The sequence below is a fragment of the Hyla sarda genome, chromosome 1, assembly GCF_029499605.1.
Source record: "Hyla sarda isolate aHylSar1 chromosome 1, aHylSar1.hap1, whole genome shotgun sequence".
NCBI lineage: Eukaryota > Metazoa > Chordata > Amphibia > Anura > Hylidae > Hyla > Hyla sarda.
The window spans coordinates 300,078,202-300,100,269 of NC_079189.1; the positions used below are offsets into that span (position 1 = coordinate 300,078,202).

Genomic DNA, 22,068 nt, shown 5'->3' on the forward strand with positions numbered 1-22,068 from the left:
CAGGACAGAATGTGACGATACTATAACAAAATCCAGGCCATGCAGTGATAACAACCTGCACATTCCAGCCTTCCACACACAACAGGCTCAACTCCCACAGCCAATCAGAAGCAGAAGCATCACTTACACCCGCCCACCGAGCTTCAAGAAAACTGACAAGACCACTCACCAATGAGCCGTCAGGAAGGCTTATCAGCCAGATGCAAGTAACAGGGCTATAACCTTATTGGCCAGTGCTGTGAGGGGGCGGGCCCAGCTATGAAAGCCGACAAATGAGAGCTGCGTGCTGGCATAGCGGTTCGGGTGGTTGCCCTGGGAGAGGGGAGGGGTGATGCGGCACCTGAGGGGGCAGCGGGAGTCGGGAGGCCTGGACTTGTCGCCAGGTGAGGCAGCAGTCTGTCGTAGTGTATGTTCTGGATGCTGGGCAGGGGCTATTGTAGGGTGGTATGTACATAGAAGCGGGGGACGTGCAGGTGAAGGAATGTGGCGCCTGTGTTGTTGTCCGTTATATTGAATAGGTCTTATGTGTGGAGGCGAGAGCTTGGCTTCCATCCTGCACTGCTGCCAGCTATCGCCCGTGTCTCTCGTATACATCCCCAGTAATGGCTTCTTGGGGCTGGCATGTTCTGTTATGCTATGTACTCAGCAGCCATGTGACTTACTCATGCAGCAGTGCCAGTGTAGACAGCCTCCATGCCAGCCTCCCCCTCACAAGCCCTGCTGTCACAGGCAGGCAGAGAAGGCTCCCCATCCTTTCTTGTATGCCACCCAGGTGAGTCTATGGTTGTCATTGCTATCGATAGCTAGAGACGTGGGTGTTACTGAAAGTCACCTAGGGTAGGAGAACTGAAACGTGTGGCTTGTTTTTGAAGCATTGGGTGGCATGGTGGCAACCGCTGCATGTGCTTCAGCACCTGGGTACAAGCTCTGAAGTTTGGCTTTTATGTGGAAATTTGTATATACTGCCAGATGTTCTCTGGGTACCTTGGCCCTCCTGAGTATTGTTTGCCAGCTGTTGCAAAAAAAAATACAACTCCTGTCATGCCCTGGCATCTGCCACAGAGGATATATCACTAGGATCCTAAAACTGACCTTTAAAAATGAGCATTTGCTGGGGATGGGGATATGATACTGGATTATGATGGGAGTCCATTCTCTGCATGATACTACTTTATATGGTATTTTTGGCATCAGGGAGTTAGTTGTAAGTAAATAGTAAGAAGTCCTCATGTGATAGAATACAATGAGGACCCTAAGCAATACTGGCAATGAAGGAGTTGAATTGACTCTGGATCTCACTCATTGCTTGGCTAGAAAAGCAATTGGTTTCCCACATTCTGTAAAGCAGTGATCCCCATTGTTCAGCTCTTCAGCTATTTCACAACTACAACACCCATTATGTGGTGTAATGTGGTAGATATGTACACATGTTCTGTAGACCATGTAAGTGATTACAGTGCACTTACTACAAGTGGCATCTTCTCTTATTGGAGTTCACTTTTAATAACTTTCCCCAGAATAGATAACTGTGAACCTCTTCCAGCTGTAACTTGTGTCCGCAGAGTTTGCTGCACAGACATCCTTGGCTCCTTACTTTTTCAGGACCCTTATCTTTTCCTGATCAATACAAATTCCCATCCTGCTGCTATGTCTAATTTTGTGCCAGTTGCTTACCCATTGACCGTATCACTATAAACTCTCCATCCTGCTGATACCCATAATTCTGTGCCTTCTGGAGACCTATCTGTCCGTATTACGGTACATGCTGTGTTGCACAGGGCCCCTCAATACTACATTTCAGAAATCATCATGTTACTATATACAGTGATCCCTCAACTTACAATGGCCTCAACATACAATAGTTTCAACATACAATGGTCTTTTCTGGACCATTGTAACTTGAAACCAGACTCAACATACAATGCTATGGAATCTGCGAAACGTGTCAATGACTGGAAGAACCGACCAATCAGAATGGATATTTCACTGGTAAAACCTAGTGTATTCCTAAAGTGCATGTACTGACTGGCTGTCTGGTAGCGCCCCCTACAGTACAGGGAGGTATTACATGTTCTGTACTCTTAACCTGTGCCAGGGTTAGCTGCTCCTTTCGACACCAGGTGAGGGCGAATCCATTTTCCTTTTTTAAGGACACTGCGTGTTCTGTACAGGACCCTGAAGAAGCTTCTGTCCTCTACATAGACCAGTGTTTCCCAAAAAAGGGTGCCTCCAGCTGTTGCAAAACTACAACTCCCAGCATGCCCGGACAGCCGAAGGCTGTCCGGGCATGCTGAGAGTTGTAGTTTTGCAACATCTGGGGGCACTCTGGTTGGGAAACACTGAAATAGACAGTGATTACAGCTCCCAGCAGATCTCTCTTACTTTTATATGTAAGAATTTGCTTTATCTGTATTAGTTATCTACTTAGTTTTCTTTAATCCTCACTTTTTCCTATTTTTGGATGACATTTTGGTGGCTTCAGAACCAATTACCAGGTTTCCATAGAGTTCTGCTCTCAACATACGATGGTTTTAACATACAATGGTCGTCCCAGAACCAATTAATATTGTAACTTGAGGGACCACTGTATATATCCCCACCTATAAACCGACTACACCTTCAAAAGTCCAGTGTCTTGGATCCCTGAAGGAGCCCCTGGGCAATTGCCCAGCCTGCCCCATCCCTCCAGATCTCATCATGTCAATGTTTTATGCTGTGCACTTGAAAGGTTTACGGACCCTGTCACTTTTTTCCCCCTATTTTTTATGTTGTGTTATGTTATGTTGTGCTAAAGTAAAACAATCAAGTTTTCCCTCCCATGATTCTGCACTCAATACCCCATAATGATCAAGTGAAAAGAAATGTTACAAATCTTTGCCATTTTATTAAGAAGGAAATACTAAAATATTGCATTGACTTAAGTATTCAGACCCTTTACTCAGTACTTAGTTGAAGCACCTTTGTCAGAGATGACAGCTTCTACCATTCTTCTCTGCAGATTCTCTCAAACTCTGTTAGGTTGAATAGGGACTGTCAGCGGACAGCTATTTTCAGGTCTCTTCAAGATGTTCCATTAAGTTAAAGATAGGGCTCTGGCGGAGCCACTAGAGAACATTCATAGAATTGTCCCTAAACCAAAGCTAAATTTCAAATGTCATAGTAAAGGGTGTGAATAGATATCTGTGCAAAATTAAAGTTTTTCCCTTTTAATATATTTGCTAAGATTTTTAACATTCCTATTTTCACTTTGCTATTATTGGCTATTAAAGGGTACCTCTCATCAAAAAAACTTTTGATATATTACAGATTAATGTATGCAGAATAACTTTACAATTGCATGTTATTAAAAAATATGCTTCATTCTATTTCATTTTCCACTTTGAAGAAATGACCACTAGGGGTCTCCCTACCAGTCCTGGCAGCAAGCATTTCAGACTCGTGCTGGAGTCCTAAACACTACGAGCTGCCAGTCTGCTTTGTTCACAAAGGAGAGCACTCAGAGCTGCCAGCCTGCTTTGTTCACAGCCTGTTCGGCTGTGAACAAAGCAGGCTGGCAGCTCTGAGTGTTTAGGACTCCAGCATGAGTCAGAAATGCTTGCTGACAGGACAGATCGGGAAAAATACAATAGAAAGAAGCATATTTTTCATTAACATGCTAGTGGAAAGTTATTCAACATTCATTAATCTAAAATATATCAAAAGTTTATTTGATGAGAGGTACCCTTTAAATGAAGAATGATAGGGAAAACCACAACATAACAAAATGTGAAAAGATTAAAAGGGTCTGACTTTCTGAATGCGTTGTACATGACACTTAATGTGTGTTCTGCTGAATGCTGCTTTTCTTTTTTAGTATATATCTGTCTATATTCATACTGTTGTACAGTAACTATGTAATACTGGGATCATGCATGCAGGATTTTGTGCTTGTAATGGTCACAATAATGATGTGACATGACCAAGCTTTGTACTAGGTTCCCCTTGCAGCTGCTAGTCAGTGAAATCTAAGCCTTTGGTGTCTTCTTGCAGTGATAATTCCTCCTTCCCAGTCAGTGGAGGATGTTGAGAAGGGATCTGCACAGACACCTGGACACGGTGAGTAATAATATAGTACCTCGCACTGGAGGAGCGTGACAGCACTGGTCCTCACACCCTTATCATAGCTCATCCTCCGTTTCCGTTCTAAGCCTTGTCTCTGTACTTCCTGTTTTGCCAATAGAAAGGCTCTATAATAACATAGGCTTGTAGATATGCTTGTGCTATTTTTTTTTTTTTTTTTACAATTGATCTTACTGTTATCTACAAAAAAAAGTTGAATAACTAGTTATAATATAATAATTAGCACTTAGCTGTGATGCGGACTTACAGACTTTATTACAATCCATCCGCACATGATTTCCCAGCATTTCTTACTGGATAAATGTTTGGTCAGAGCTTTTACTGCAGACCCTGCACAATAATCTCATGAGTACATATTTTTTAGCATACCTGTCATATCTCGGAATAAAAATAATGCCTATATATCTTGCTCACTAGGTCATGCAGATGCGTTAAGTGTCTTTTAAGGTGTCTAGCTTTTCTACTTCTCTCACAAATCCCTCTGTTCTTCTGCTCTCTTTCTGACATCCACTGCTCAAGAAGGGGTGTGTCTGAGAGAAGCACTGAGCCTGCCTCACGCACCATGCATTCACTTCCTCCCTCGCGCACCACGCATTTACTTCCTCCCTAAATCTGCTTTGTTTATGTTGGGTCTCTTTATCCAAACACTGCAGGCTGCTCTGTAACCTCCCTCTCTGTTTTCAAACTGGAGGCTGATAGGACAGGCGTGGGCACAGTGGGGTGTACATTACAATATGTAAAAAGTTTTTAGTTTCTGACAGTGCCCATTTGTCACTCATACATAGTTCATAAGGTTGAAAAAAAGAAGATTCTATAAAGTTCAACCTATATCTCTATTGTGTCCCTACTGTGTTGATCCAGAGAGAGGCAAAAAACTCTTATGAGGCTAATGCCATTTGCCCCATACAAGGGAGAAAAATTAGAAAAAGCTAAATAAATCCATGGATCAATGTTCTGTCCCAATTCCCAGTAATGAGGCAAACTTTTATGTGAACGGTGAAGTTAACAAACAAAACCACCGCTATTGGTCTGACACTAACCCACATTGGATAGATCCCTCCAAGACTGCTGGAACACAAAAATTTATGGTATGTATGGTGTGGTATATGGGGTACAAAGATAGTGGGGCCATTCTTCATCAATGGAAACCTCAAGGCCACTGGATATGCAAAATTGCTACATGATGTGTTTCCCTCTTTATGCACTGAAGCTGGCACGTTCCCTGAGTTTTTCCCGCAAGATGATGCACCACCACATTAGGGATCGACCGATTATCGGTTTGGCCGATATTCACGATTTTGGACGTTATCAGTATCGGCAATTACCTTGCCGATAATGCACAACCCTGGCCAGAGCCCGCCACCGCCGCTGCCCCATTGCCTCCCCCATCCCCGGTTTTTATAATTACCTGTTCCCGGGGTCCGCGCTACTTCTGGCTCCTGTGGCGTCCTGTGTTACGCTGTGCGCTGCGCAATGACGAGTGACGTCCTCAACACGAGGTCACTGTCAGTGCGCATAGTGACGGCTCAGGAGGATGCGGCCGGAGCCAGAAGTAGCGCAGGCCCGGGAACAGGTAATTAAAAAAACATGAATGGGGAGGAAATGGGGCGGCGGTCTCTGTCCGGGGCGGTGGTAGGACTCAGGAGGAGAGAAGCGGGTGGCGGCGGCTGTCTCTGGCACAGCAAAAGCCGCTGAAGTTCAGTGATTTAAAGCGCCCGCTTTAAATCAATGATCTGCAGCTGTGTCGCTGGGGGGGGGTTAGTCGATAACTTAGCCAATAACTTATAGATATATTTCGGTATATCTGCCCTAAAAAATCGATATCGGTCAATCCCTACACCACATTATGGGTGTCAGGTCCGAGCATTCCTAGATGAACAGTTTCCTGGAAAGTGGATTTGTCGTCATGGGCCAGTTGAATGGCCCCCCAAGGTCTCCCGATCTGACCCCCTTAGACTTTTATCTTTGGGGTCATCTGAAGGCAATTGTCTATGCTGTGAAGATACGAAATGTGCAGCACCTGAAACTACGGCTATTGGAAGCCTGTGCTAGCATTTCTCCTGCGGTGTTGCTATCAGTGTGTGAAGAGTGGGTGAAGAGGGTTGCATTGACAATCCAACACAATGGCAGCACATTGAACACATTTTATAAGTGGTCAGAAACTTGTAAATAACTCATGAAAGAATACAGATACGTTAAAACCAAGTACATCATTGTTTTTCTTGTGAAATTCCCAATAAGTTTGATGTGTCACATGACCCTCTATTGTTCTATTGAACAAACAAAAGTTGGATTCAAAATGTCCGACTTCAAAATGGCCGCCATGGTCACTACCACCCTGTGCATTGTTTTCATCTGTTCCTCAGTGAGAAGGAGCACCCCCCAATCAACTAGGGATCGGCAGATTATCAGTTTGGCCGATATTATCGTCCGATAATCACGATTTTGGGCATTATCGGTATTGGCAATTACCTTGCCGATAATGCACCGCACCCCCCACCACACAGCCGCCGCGGCCCCATTACCTCACCCATCCCCTGTTTTATAATTACCTGTTCCCAGGGTCCGCGCTACTTGTGCTCCTGCGGTGTCCTGCACTGTCCTGCATTGTGTGCTGCGCAATGACGAGTGACGTCCTCAACGCAGCGTCACAGTCAGTGCGCACAGTGACAGCTCAGGATGGGAGCCAGAAGAAGCTCAGGCCCCGGGAACAGGTAATTATAAAACCGGGGATGGGGCAGCGGCAGTGGTTAAACTCAGGACAGGCAGGGGGAGAGAAGTGGGCGGCGGCGGTCTCTGGGCAGGGGGGCGGGTGCAGCGGCGGTGGTAGCGCGGACCCCGGGAACAGGTAATTATAAAACCGGGGATGGGGGAGGCAATGGGGCAGCGGCAGTGGTTAAACTCAGGACCGGCAGGGGGAGAGAAGCAGGTGGCGGCAGCGGCGGTCTCTGGCCCCGAAAAAGCCGCTGCAGTTCATTGATTTAAAGCCCGCTTTAAATCATTGATCTGCAGCGGCTTCTGTAGGACTCTGGGGGGGATGGTGAAATAGCCGATAACTTAGACCGATATTCTTGTATAAGTTATCGGCCGGAAAGTCCACAGCTTATCGGTATCGGCCTTAAAAAATCAATATCGGTCGATCCCTAAAATCAACACCTGAGAGAACCCCTGAGATGAGTGAACCAATATGGACTTACACCTCTGAAGTCACTGACAGCTCAGCAATTCAGGGCTTGTTTTTTTTTTTTTTTTTTTTTTTAATACATTACCAGCTCCCCTACCCAGTTGGTTGCCTCCAGCTGTTGCAAAACTACAACTCCCAGCATTCCTGGACAGGCTTTGGCTGTCTGGGCATGCTGGGAGTTGTAGTTTTGCAACAACTGAAGGCACCCTGGTTGGGAAACACCGCACTAGACCCTTTCAGCTAGATGATGATTTCTTACCTAATTCTGCATATAGGGCTAGTGAAAAAAGGTTAGGCTATTGTGGATAGTGTGGATATTAAAAAAAATAAATAAATGCAAGTCCAGGACTATTGTGATGGTTTTTGTATTACAGTGATAATGTGCAGTGCTCACCCTGTGTATGACTGTCTTCTTTAAGGGAACCTGTTGGACAATTCATGCTGTCAAAACCACAGGCAGCATGAAACAAGCACTGGCTTGCTAATTTTAGATGATTTACTCTGAAATGCTACGACATTTGTGAAAGATCTTTGTTTTAAATGGGCTCTGTCATACACTGATACAAAAACTTTTGATATGTTGTAAAGCATGTATAACCAATAGGTCTTGCAATTGCTTTCATTAGAAAATGTTCAGTATTTCATACTGAAAAAGCCAGTCAAACAACTGCCCCCCCCCCCCCCCCCCCCGCCTGCTTGGACACATACTAGTCCTGCTGTGTCCATGCATCATCACCTATGTCATGGACACACTTCCTTGATTGACAGCTGTCAGCTTGTGTCCCGCTACTGTCAGTGAGGACAAGCTGGGAGTTGTAGTTTTGCTAATGCTAGGGGAGATGTGAACAGACAGCATTCTGAGGGAGGGGGCGGAGACCTGCACAGTGAGGCCACGCCCCCTCCCTTTGAGAGGAATTCAGACTAGTGAGCTAAATTAAGTGTAATAAAAAAATAAAGGTGCTAGACACATAAACATTAGATGTACATGGTCAGGATTAGGTACTGAGTGATATATTAAAATAAATGTTTTTTTGATGGATCGGACGGGTAGGCTTTAAGACAAGCTGGGAATAATAAAGCTAACTTGTCCCTGCCTCATTTGGTTTGATTGACTGGTGTCTCCTTGTGCACAAATAGGGAGAGGTCTGTCAATCAAGTGGGGAGTAGCCAGCCTCTGTCTTAAAAACAAAAAACACATAGGAGCCACAGTTTGTTTCTTTATTATTTTTAAAAGGTATAGAGTTTTTGTTCTTCAGGTAATTTTGCCTTTATTGTAATGCATAGCTCTAGTTTCATTTCCATTTTTATGAATAGTCTTTCCTTTTTTTATAAAAATATTTAATTGTCACTTTTTGTTACAGTTTTTATGTAGGACACACCAGTTGGGCTGCAAGCTTTTGCCTCCATTTCTGGAGAGCAGACTTTGTAAGGACATTCATGAACATCCTTGCAGAGTCACTTGCGGGTCAGCTGTACATTTTTAATCCTGCAGTCCACAAGTGGTTATTAACCTAAACTATGCAATAATTAAGCATTATTGACAAGACTGGACAACCCTGTAAGGTACCATGCTTTTTTTGTGACATCTTGCGGTTTCTATGTCACTTCTTTATTACTTAAATGTTGTTTTTACCTTCATACAGTTACACACTGTTGCTCACTCTAATTTCGCTAGAATGAAAATAGATTGGAAACTGTATGCTGCAAAGTTTCATTTCTTTTTATAATAGATAAATGCACAGTTTTTTGTGATCTGTGACCATACCACTTCCTGTTATCTGGTTGATGCTCTAGAGCGAAGATTCACAAACCCCCCCCCCCCCCCCCTCTAGGACCTCCCCAGCTAAACTGTGATGATCCCTGGGTCTCACTAGCACTTAATAAGCATGCCATAAGTGAGGCCTGTAGAATACTATTGGTACTAGCTAGTGTATTTAATAGCCACCAATATGGCCCAGATAACAGCCACAGAGGCAAAACTTCATCTTTTATTTTTCTGCCACAGAAACGTCAGGACCCACCAGTGATTAAGTAACTGGCGGTCCCAAAGTGCCCCTTGTGAATACATATTAGTGCCCCTATGTGTTCACCACTCCATTCACTGCTATGGGAATAAAACCTGTAGCAGAATGCTGTGCTTGGTGATAAGTGCTGTGAGTGGGTCAAACTATTTGATTTGTCACTTACTGTAGCATCATGCATTGAACAATCTGTCTCTTTTTGCATGAAGCAATCTGATAAATCACTGGTGTGGGACTACAAGAGTCATAAACTAGGAAAGTGGGTCTGTGTTGAATCCAGTACACTTGGAAGGCATGCTGCGAGTAATGAAGAACTAGGGGCTCCTCACAGTTTGAGAAGCACTGCTCTGGGTTTTTCAATGTTTCTAGGCTCTTAAATACTACAAGCAATAAAAAAAAAGTTAGCGCTCAGTGAAAATATGCATGAAAACTGCCTTATTTTTTATCCTTGTTTGCTGCGTATGAGTCATTTGTGCTATCATACAGTAATATTACTAAATATATTTGCACACCACTGCAAATTGTAAGCAGGCTCTTTGGCTGAATTAATCCATCAAACTATATAAACCAGTAATGAAAATAGAATATGTATGTTCTGACACTCTCATTCTAAGGATAAAAAAGAAAATCCGCTGTTATACAGTACATTTTAATAGGTATTTCAATTGCAAGGATGTGTTGTCATATTTTTTAATCCGTAGGGATCCGACCTCTTGGACCTCAAACAATAACTAATCTCTGCACAACAGAGCAGCACCAGTTCCCTAGACATAAGCCATGGATGAACCTGGAAAGGGACCCCCTTTTTTTTTTCTTATCACACATTCATTGCAGCCTTTATTGTCCGTGTAATCTAGAGTCTACAATTGGACTGTGGATTATCTAGTCTCTTACATCTGAACCATTGGGATAAATGTTATCCTGGTGGTTTATTCTCTAATAATCGCTATGTTACATAAAGAGGGGGGGGGGGGGGGCATGTTTTGCTGTGTGACAGGAATTAAGGTATTCGGGGTCACTATACCTTGCTGAGGGACAGAGAGGACTAAATCAGTGCTGCATCGCTAACAATATGCCATCGCTTGATGAGATGGGGGGAAAAACCCCTTAAATTATCAAAATGTTCAGTTAACTTAAAAACCATTGTAGTTTTGGCTTGTAAAAATCCACATTTGGTCAATCTACAGGTTGGGCCATTTATGTGGATACACCTTAATAAAATGGGAATGGTTGGTGATATTAACTTCCTGTTTGTGGCACATTAGTATATGTGAGGGGGGGGGGGGAACTTTTCAAGATGGGTGGCGGCCATTTTGAAACCAACTTTTGTTTTTTCAATAGGAAGAGGGTCATGTGACACATCAAACTTATTGGGAATTTCACAAGAAAAACAATGATTTGCTTGGTTTTAACGTAACTTTATTCTTTCATGAGTTATTTACAAGTTTCTGACCACTTATAATATGTGTTCAATGTGCTGCCATTGTGTTGGATTGTCAATGCAACCCTCTTCACACACTGATAGCAACACCGCAGGAGAAATGCTAGCACAGGCTTCCAGTATCCGTAGTTTCAGGTACTGCACATCTCGTATCTTCACAGCATAGACAATTGCCTTCAGATGACCCCAAAGAGAAGTCTAAAGGGGTCAGATCGGGAGACCTTGGGGGCCATTCAACTGGCCCACGATGACAATCCACTTTTCCAGGAAACTGTTCATCTAGGAATGCTCGGACCTGACACCCATAATGTGGTGGTGCACCATCTTGCTGGAAAAACTCAGGGAACGTGCCAGCTTCAGTGCATAAAGAGGTAAACACATCATCATGTAGCAATTTCACATATCCAGTGGCCTTGAGGTTTCCATTGATGAAGAATGGCCCCACTATCTTTGTACCCCATATACCACACCATACCATCAATTTTTGTGTTCCAACAGTCTTGGAGGGATCTATCCAATGTGGGTTAGTGTAATACCAATAGCTGTAGTTTTGTTTGTTAACTTCCCCATTCACACAAAAGCTTGCCTCATCCCTGACCATAATCTTCTGTGTAAACTGAGGGTCCTGTTCCTATTTTTGTTTTGCCCATTCTACACATTCAGTGCGCCGATCTGGGTCATCCTCGTTGAGATGCTGCAGTAGCTGGAGTTTGTAAGGGTGCCATTTGTGAGTAGCTAATATCTGCCAAAAGGATGTTCGATTAATGCCACTCTCCAGTGACATGCGGCGAGTGCTACATTGTGGGCTCTTGCTGAATGAAGCTAGGACAGCCACTGATATGTTTTCATTAGTGACAGATTTCATGCGTCCACATTTTGGCAAATCCAACACTGAACCAGTTTCACGAAACTTAGCAAACAGTTTGCTAACTGTAGCATGGGAGATGGGTGGTCTCGTAGGGTTTCTTGCATTGAAATCTGCTGCAATGACCCGGTTACTGCGTTCACCAGACATCAACACAATTTTTATCCGCTCCTCGTGTTAAAGGGGTACTCCGCCCCTAGACATCTTATCCCCTATCCAAAGGATAGGGGATAAGATGTCAGATCGCCGGGGTCCCGCTGCTGGGGACTCCAGGGATCGCTGCTGCAGCACCCCGCTATCATTACTGTGCAGAGCGACATCACTCTGCACGTAATGACGGGCAATACAGGGGCCGGAGCATCGTTGCGTCACGGCTCCGCCCCTCGTGACGTCACGGCCCGCCCCCGTCAATACAAGTCTATGGGAGGGGACGTGGCAGTCATCATGCCCCCTGCCATAGACTTGCATTAAGGGGACGGTCTGTGTTGTCATGAGGGGCGGAGCCATGACGTCACACTGCTCCGGCCCCTGTATCGCCCGTCATTACGCACAGAGCGAACTCGCTCTGTGCAGTAATGATGGCGGGGTGCCGCAGCGGCGATCCCCGGGGTCCCCAGCAGCGGGACCGAGGCGATCGAACATCTTCTCCCCTATCCTTTGGATAGGGGATAAGATGCCAGGGGCGGAGTACCCCTTTAACCTCGACGACATGTCAATGGTGTAAACAAAGAGAAACTTGTAAATAACTCTTGAAAGAATAAAGTTACGTTAAAACAAAGCACATCATTGGTTTTTCTTGTGAAATTCCCAATAAGCTTAATGTGTCACATGACCCTCTTCCTATTGAAAAAAACAAAAGTTGGATTCAAAATGGCCGCCATCACCCATCTTGAAAAGTTTCCCCCTCACATATACTAATGTGCCACAAACAGGAAGTTAATATCAACCATTCCCATTTTATTAAGGTGTATCCATATAAATGGCCCACCCTGTATAATCCATGGATCAAGGTAATTGAGCAAGGGTATTGAATACAAGATGGCTGAACTGACCTTTTGAAACAAGTTAAAGGGGTAGTCCAGTGCTGAAAAATGTATCCCCTAACCTAAGGATAGGGGATAAGTTACAGATTGCGGGAGTCCGACGGCTGGGGCCCCCCCCGTGATCTCCAGTACAGGGCCCCGGCTCGCTGGCCATATAGAGGGTGTCGACCACGCACAAAGTGGCGGCTGACACGACCTCTCAATACATCGCTATGGCAGAGCACGAGATTGCCCAAGGCAGCGCTCCGGCTCTGCCATAGAGTTGTATTGAGGGGGGGCGTGTCAGCTGCCGCTTCATGCGGTGGTCAACACGCCCCTTTCCCGCAGGCTGCTGGGGCCCCGTACAGGAGATCGTGGGGGCCTCAGCGGTCGGACCCCCTGCGATCTGAAACCTATCCCCTATCCTTAGGAAAGGGGATAAGTTTTTCGGCATTGGATATCTCCTTTACATATATACAAGTTGAGCTAGCTGAATTCTATAGATGGAATAGCTGAAGCTAAGAAGTATGTCATGACCATAACTGTATACCATAAGTAAATGCTTACATGCGCAAACCTAAATAGAATCTTTGGCTTGTAAGGAAGTGTTCAACATCCAATTAGAGTTTAGTCAGTGGTTTATAAGTTCAAGACGTCAAAGCTGAACGAACTAAGGAAGCAGACGGGACAAAGACAGACCAAGCTAGCCTGAAGGAGGACACGAATGGATGGAGGAACAGACGAGGGTCTCCAAGAAAGTCCTGTACAGCCCTCCGGCACAATGAGGATGACTGCTAGAGGAAGGTAACAGAGGCAGCTATCTTAAAAGGACACTTCAAGATGGATCCACCATGCTGGATGAAATACTTAGGAAGAAATCCCAGCTGGTGAGGCAAGATTTATGGACATGCTTACATAACCCTTCTAAATTAAATTATTTTATATGAAGATTTCTTGTTTTATGTACTGTCTGCCATGATGTCAAGAAGATTACAATAAATGTATGTTTTTCATACAAAGAGCTCACTCTCTCCATGGTCAGACCAGGTTCTAATGTAGAGTTCCGGTTTTATTTAACAGCATTACTTTTGCGAGAACTATTGCGTAAATTTGCGAGAACTATTGGTCCACAGCCTTTTTGAGGAACAAGCACAGACTAATCAGACTTGGTTGCCTAATCCTCCACCGGGTTCCTATCCCTGTCGGCACTGTTCTACATGTAAAGTTCTACCTAAGACAAAACAATTCACTAATCCTGTGAATGGGAGATTCTATAAGATCTTGGACTTCATAAATTGTGGAGAGTTGCTCATGTGGAGAAAATGTGGAGAGTTGCTCATGTCCCAAACTGTATGTAGGCAAAACTACTCCAGAGTTAAGGCGACAGATTGGAAAACACATGAGCACTGTATGGATCAATGCACCAGTGGCAAGACATATCAGATTGGCACATAATAACCAGATGGATTAGATTGGCGATTATGCCAGATTAAGATGGGACCAAGTAAGGGAGATGTTGATAGGATATTACTGAAAGAGGAGGCTAATGGATTTACCGTCTGCAAAGCAGAAGTCCACATGGACTCATTGAAGGATTCTCATTTACTGGGTTCTTGGATTTAAAAATGTATATTGTCAATAATGGATAAAACATACTGTACTGTACACATACCAGGTGTGGTACAATAGTAACTCAAAGTATTGAATAGTTTATACATCATTTGCTATCTGAAAATATATATGAATAAATAATTACAAATATCACATGAGACGTTTAGGCCACCTATCTAGAAAAATGGATTGACACCATATAAATATATTCATAAGCATGGCATATATCATTAACCCCTTAATGACAATAAATGTAAATGTACGTCATGGTGCCCTGGTACTTAACGCACCATGACGTACATTTATGCGCCGTCATGCACGGCAAGTCCCGGCTGCTATCAGCCAGGGAACCGCCGCTAATGGCGGACATCCTCGATCACGCGGATGTCCGCCATTAACCTCTCAGATGCCACTCAATACAGATCACGGCATCTGCGGCAGTGCGGTACTTTGGATGCTCGGATCGCCCGCATCACTGCCACGGGGATCCGATCGTCCAGCATGGGAGGCGGAGGTCCCCTCAACTGCCTCCTTCCATCTCCTGTGGTCTTCTACTCTGGTCTGAGATCGAGCAGACCAGAGCAGAAGATCACCGATAACACTGATCAGGGCTATGCTCTATGCATAGCACTGAACAGTATTAGCAATCAATTGATTGCTATAAATAGTCCCCTATGGGGACTATTAAAGTGTAAAAAAAAAAAAAAAAAAAAAAAAAATAATAAAATAAAAAATAAAAAAAAATTAAATGTAAAATAAAGTTACAAAAATTTGAGAAATCCCCTCCCCAATAAAGTAAAACATCCATTTTTCCCATTTTACCCCCCCAAAAAATTTAAAAACATTTATTTAATACACATTTGGTAATGCCGCAGTTGGAAAAGTCTGAACTATTAAAATATATTGTTAGTTATCCCGTACGGTGAACGACGTAACCGTAAAAAAAGTCCAAAATTGCAGCTTTTTGTCACATTTTATTCCCCAAAAAATTAATAAATGTAAAATTAGTAAATGTAAAAGTAAAACCTAAGCAAAAGTGGTACTGATAAAAATTACAGATCATGGCGCAAAAAATGAGCCATCATACAATTATAGAAAAGCATATAACATGGGTATTATTTTAATTGTATTGACCCACAGAATAAAGAAAATGTGTCCTTTTTACCGGAAAGTGTACAGCATGAAAACAAAACTTTCCAAAATTTGCTAAATTCCAGTTTTCTTTTCAATTTTCCTACATAAATAATATTTGTCTGGTTGCGCCGTACATTGTATGGTAAAATAAGTGATGTTATCACAAAGTATAATTGGTGACACAAAAACAAGCCCTCATATGGGTCTGTGGATGGAAATATGAGTTTTATGATTTTAAGAAGGTGAGGAGGAAAAAACTAAAATGCAAAAATAAAATGGGTCTGGTCCTTAACCCCTTAAGGACCTAGGACGTCAGGGGACGTCCTGGCACACTGGGCTTTAGGGACCCAGGAAGTCCCCGGACGTCCTGGCGGTTTCCGGGTCCCTGCCGGGCAGAGATCGGAAGCGGATGCCTGCTGACATGCTTCAGCAGGCATTCAGGGCAAACGCCGAGGGGGGCCATGTAGGTATGAGGTATGTGCTTACTCGAGAGAAATTGGGCTACAAATAAAGTATACATTTTCTCCTTTTACCCCTAAAAATTCAAAAATTGGGCCTACAAGAACATGCGAGTGTAAAAAATGAAGATTGTGAATTTTCTCCTTCACTTTGCTACTATTCCTGTGAAACACCTAAAGGGTTAAACGCTGACTGAATGTCATTTTGAATACTTTGGGGGGTGCAGTGTTTATAATTGGGTCATTTGTGGGGTATTTCTAAGATGAAGACCCTTCAAATCCACTTCAAACCTGAACTGGTCCCTGAAAAATAGTGAGTTTGGAAATTTTGTGAAAAATTAGAAAATTGCTGCTGAACTTTGAAGCCCTCTGATGTCTTCGAAAAGTAAAAACACGTCAATTTTATGATGCAAACATAAAGTGGACATATTGTATATGAGAATAAAAAAAAAAATTATTTGCAATATCCATTTTCTTTACAAGCAGAGAGCTTCAAAGTTAGAAAAATGCAAAATTTTCAAATTTTTCATAAAATTTTGGGATTTTTCACCAAGAAAGGATGCAAGTTACCACAAAATTTTACCGCTATGTTAAAGTAGAATGTCACGAAAAAACTTATCTCTGAATCAGAATAACTAAAAGCATTCCAGAGTTATTAATGTTTAAAGTGACAGTGGTCAGATGTGCAAAAAATGACCGGGTCCTAAGGTGTAAAATGGCTTGGTCCTTAAGGGGTTAAGGCCAAAATGGGCCTGGTCCTTAACTAGACTTCCCGCACCAGGACGTACATTTACGTCCTGTGTATGACCGCGAGCATCGGAACGGTACTTGCGTCATACATGGCAGGTTCTGGCTGCTACTAGCAGCCGGGGACCCGCAGGTAATGGCCTACATCCGCGATCGTGTGGATGTCCGCCATTAACCCCTCAGATGCCGTGATCAATACAGATCACGGTATCTGCGGCAGTGTGGTACTATGAATGGATAATCCGATTGCCCGCAATGCTGCTGCGGCAATCCGATCATCCAGCATGGTGGCCGGAGGTCCCCTCACCTGGCTCCGTCCGTCTCCCGGGGTCTTCTGCTCTGGTCTGAGATCGAGCAGACCAGTTTTATAAGTGATCTTCTGCTCTGATCAGTGCTATGTCCTATACATAGCACTAAACAGTATTAGCAATCAAAGGATTGCTATAGATGGTCCACTATGGGGACATAAAAAATTAAAAATTTTAGTTGAAAAATAAAAAAAGTGAAAAAATCCCCTCCCCTAATAAAAATGAAAATTTAAAATTTTTGCCCATTTTACCCCCAAAAAGCATAATTTTTTATACACATATTTGGTATCGCCGCGTGCATAAATGTCCGTACTATGAAAATATAATGTTAATTATTACATATGGTGAATGGCATAAACGTAAAATATAAAAACTGCAGCTTTTTTGTCACATTTTATTAAAAAAATTAATAAAAAATGATCTAAAAGTTTTATATATGCAAATGTGGTATCGCTAAAAAGTACAGATGACAGCGCAAAAAATTAGCCCTCAGACCGCCCTATATATGGAAAAATGAAAAAGTTATAGGTGGTCAAAATAGGGCGATTTTTAGATTACTGATTTTGTACAAAAAGTTTAGACTTTTTTAAGCGGTACAAAAAATCTAGCCATGGGTATCATTTTAATCTTATTGACCCTCAGAATAAAGAACACGTGTCAGATCTACCATAAAGTGTGTAGTGTGAAAAGGAAACCCTCCAAAATGTGCAAAATTGTGGTTTTCATTTTAAATGACCTCCCTAAAAAATTTTTGGGGGGGGGTTTCGCTGTACATTTTATGGTAAAATTAGAGGTTTCATTACAAAGTACAATTGGTCGCGCAAAAAACAAGCCCTTATATGGGTCTGAAGATGGAAATATAAAAGTTATGAATTTTAGAAGGCGAGGAGGAAAAAAATGAAGACTCAAAAATAAAATTGGCCTGGTCCTTAACCCCTTAAGGACCAGGCCATTTTACACCTTAGGACCAGAGCGTTTTTTGAACATCTGACCACTGTCACTTTAAACATTAATAACTCTGGAATGCTTTTACCCATCATTCTGATTCCGAGATTGTTTTTTTTTTTTCGTGACATATTCTACTTTGTTATTGGTAAAATTTTGTCGATACTTGCATCGTTTCTTAAATTTCAAAATTTGCTGAAAAAATTGAAAATTTTGCATTTTTCTGACTTTGAAGCTCTCTGCTTGTAAGGAAAATGGATATTCCAAATAAAAAAAAAACATTTATTCACAAATACAATATGTCTACTTTATGTTTGCATCATAAAATTGACGTGTTTTTACTTTTGGAAGACACCAGAGGGCTTCAAAGTTCAGCAGCAATTTTCCAATTTTCACAAAATTTTCAAACTCTCTATTTTTCAGGGACCAGTTCAGGTTTGAAGTGGATTTGAAGGGTCTTCATATTAGAAATACCCCACAAATGACCCCATTATAAAAATTGCACCCCCCAAAGTATTCAAAATGACATTCAGTCAGCGTTTTAACCCTTTAGGTGTTTCACAGGAATAGTAGCAAAGTGAAGGAGAAAATTCACCATCTTCATTTTTTACACTTGCATGTTCTTGTAGACCCAATTTTTGAATTTTTACAAGGGGTAAAAAGAGAAAATGTATACTTATATATGTAGCCCAATTTCTCTTGAGTAAGCACATACCTCATATGTCCATGAAAAGTGTTCGGCGGGCACAGTAGAGTGCTCAGAAGCGAAGGAGCGACAAGGGGATTTTGGAGAGTACTTTTTCTGAAATGGTTTTTGGGGGGCATGTTGCATTTAGGAAGCCCCTATGGTACCAGAACAGCAAAAAATCCCCACATGGCATACCATTTTGGAAACTAGACCCCTTGAGTAACGTAACAAGGGGTAAAGTGAACCTTAATACCCCACAGGTGTTTCATGACTTTTGCATATGTAAAAAAAAATAAAAAAATTTTTTTTCACTAAAATGTGTTTCCCCCCAAATTTCACATTTTTACAAGGGTTAATAGCAGAAAATACCCCCCAAAATTTGTAACCCCATCTCTTCTGAGTATGAAGGTATGCCATAAGTGAACCTGAAGTGCACTACGGGCGAACTACAATGCTCAGACGAGAAGGAGTCATATTTAGCTTTTGGAGAGCAAATTTTGGTCGGGGGCATGTCTCATTTAGGAAGCCCCTATGGTGCCACAACAGCAAAAAACCCTCACATGGCATACCATTTTGGAAACTAGACCCCTTGAGGAACGTAACAAGGAATAAAGTGAGCCTTAATACCCCACAGGGGTTTCACGACTTTTGCATATGTAAAAAAATATATATATTTTTTCACTAAAATGTGTGTTTCCCCCCAAATTTCACATTTTTGCAAGGGTTAATAGCAGAAAATACCCCCAAAATTTGTAACCCCATCTCTTCTGAGTATGAAGGTATGCCATAAGTGAACCTGAAGTGCACTACGGGCGAACTACAATGCTCAGACGAGAAGGAGTCATATTTGGCTTTTGGAGAGCAAATTTTGCTCGGGGGGCATGTCGCATTTAGGAAGCCCCTATGGTGCCAGGACAGCCAAATATCCCCCACATGGCATACCATTTTGGAAACTAGACCCCTTGAGGAACGTAACAAGGGGTACATTGAGCATTTACCCCCCCACTGGTGTCTGTCAGAACTTTGGAACAGTGGGCTGTACAAAATTTTTAATTTGCACAGCCCACTGTTCCAAAGATGTGTCAGACACCAGTGGGGTGTAAATTCTCACTGCACCCCTCATTACATTCCGTGAGGGGTGTAGTTTCCGAAATGGGGTCACATGTGGGTTTTTTTTTTTTTTGCGTTTGTCAAAACCGCTGTAACAATCAGCCACCCCTGTGCAAATCACCTCAAATGTACATGGTGCACTCTCCCTTCTGGGCCTTGTTGTGCGCCCCCAGAGAACTTTGCGCCCACTTATGGGGTATCTCCGTAGTCGGGTGAAATTGAATTACAAATTTTGGGGGGCGTTTTTCCCTTTTACCTCTTGTCAAAATGAACAGTATAGGGCAACACCAGCGTGTTAGTGTAAAAAATTTATTTTTTTACACTAACATGCTGTTGTAGACCCAAACTTCACCTTTTCATAAGGGGTTAAAGGATAAAAAGCCCCCCAAAATTTGTAACACAATTTCTCCCGAGTACGGCGATACCCCATATGTGACCCTAAACTGTTGCCTTGAAATACGACAGGGCTCCAAAGTGAGAGCGCCATGCGCATTTGAGGCCTGAATTAGGGATTTGCATAGGGATGGACATAGGGGTATTCTACGCCAGTGATTCCCAAACAGGGTGCCTCCAGCTGTTGCAAAACTCCCAGCATGCTTGGACAGTCAACGGCTGTCCGGCAATACTGGGAGTTGTTGTTTTGCAACAGCTGGAGGCTCCATTTTGGAAACAGTGGCGTACCGGACGTTTTTCATTTTTATTGGGAGGGGAGGGGGGCTGTGTAGGGGTATGTGTATATGTAGTGTTTTTTACTTTTTATTTTATTTTGTGGTAGTGTAGTGTTTTTAGAGTACAGTCACACGGGTGGGGGATTACAGCGAGTTCCCGCTGCGAGTTTGAGCTGCCGCGCAAAATTTGCTGCATCGCAAACTTGCAGCCTGATACTCACTGTAAACCCCCTGCCCATGTGAATGTACCCTGTACATTCACAGGGGGGGGGGGGGAGACCTCCAGCTGTTACAAAACTACAACTCCCAGCATGCACAGTTTATCAGTGCATGCTGGGAGTTATAGTTTTGCAACAGCTGGAGGCACACGGTTGGGAAACACTGAGTTAGGAAACAGACAATGTTTCCCAACCAGTGTGCTTCCAGTTGTTGCAAAACCACAACTCCCAGCATTCTCAGGCATGCTGGGAGTAGTAGTTCGGCAACATCTTTAGAGCCAGATGTTGCCGAACTACAACTCCCAGCATGCTTGGAGTTGTAGTTTTGCAACATCTGGAGGACTACAGTTTGCAGACCACTAATACAGTGGTTCCCAATCTGTGCCCTTCCAGATGTTGCAAAACTACAACTCCCAGTATGCCAAAACTGTCCAGGCATGCTGGGAGTTGTAGTTCAGCAACATCTGAAGAGCCAGGTGTTACAGAACTACAACTCCCAGCATGCCTGGACAGTAAGGGCATGCTGAGGATGTGTAGTTTTGCAACATTTGGAAGGGCACAGTGGTCTCCAAACTGTGGACCTCCAGATGTTGCAAAACTGCAACTCCCAGCATGCCCAGACGCCAAGGGCTGTCTGGGCATGCAGGGAGTTGTAGTTTACAGGGTCCCATTACAGCAATGCATGTCGCTTTACGGCGACGTGCATTGCTGTAAAGGGCCTGACCGCGGCTGAAGATCTACTCACCTGTCGCCGCCGCCGTCTTCATCGTCTGGATCCGGGTCTTTAGGGACGAGGTAAGTACCGGGGCTGGTCCCCAGCACTCCCCCGTCCCCCGCCGCGTCCTCCGGTCTTCCTCCGGTCCTCTCCGGACTTCAAGGGGCCGGGCAGGACGGGAGGAAGCCGGGATCATGCGAAATTACTGGGCGGTCGGGTCCCAGAGACCCGATCAGCCCGGTATCGCCGCAGATCGCAAGGGCGATTTCCCTTGCGATTTGCGGCGATTGCCGACATGGGGAGCCTACATGGCCCCCCTCGGCGTTTGCCCTGGATGCCTGCTGAAGGATTTCAGCAGGCATCCAGTTCCGATCTCTGCCCGGCGAGCGGCAGAGGCCGGAAATACAACAGGACGTTCTCTAACGTCCTTGGGCATTAAAGCCCAGGTAGTGGGGACGTTAGAGAACGTCCTATGTCCTTAACAGGTTAAAGAGGCACTGTCCTTTTTAAAAACTTTTCATATATTGCAGGACTCATTATAATATGACATTTCACAATATACACCTGTTAAAAAAAAAAAAAAAAAAAAAAAAAAAAATGTAAATTTTCACCTGAAGTTCAAAGGGGTCGCCTGTCTTTTTTAGCCAGACAGACTAGTCTAGATTTTACAGCATACTGGATACCGGCCGTAAAGCATACCGGCATCCAGTATAGGAGATTTCTGTTGAGTGTATGCAAAACTAAAGATAAAGGATGTGTGGACATGCTGGGAGCTGTAGTTTTACAACAGCTGGAGGCAACACTGCTCTAACAC

General features: G+C 43.4%; 1 protein-coding gene across 4 annotated transcripts in view; it reads left to right on the plus strand.

The window, feature by feature from the left end:
- Positions 1–232: 232 nt before the first annotated feature.
- The window catches only part of FCHO1 (FCH and mu domain containing endocytic adaptor 1), a 192,992-nt gene continuing 171,156 nt past the window's right edge, over positions 233–22,068 (plus strand). For 2 of the 4 annotated variants that reach the window (XM_056518089.1, XM_056518087.1), the window contains exons 1-2: positions 413–772; positions 4,030–4,095. Coding sequence is in view for 2 of the 4 variants with exons in the window: in XM_056518087.1 (XP_056374062.1) it covers positions 4,060–4,095 (36 nt within the window). In the remaining 2 variants the exon portion in view is untranslated. Of the gene's footprint in view, positions 384–412; positions 773–4,029; positions 4,096–22,068 lie in introns of those variants that run through there. The other 2 variants (XM_056518086.1, XM_056518088.1) reach the window with 2 other exon arrangements.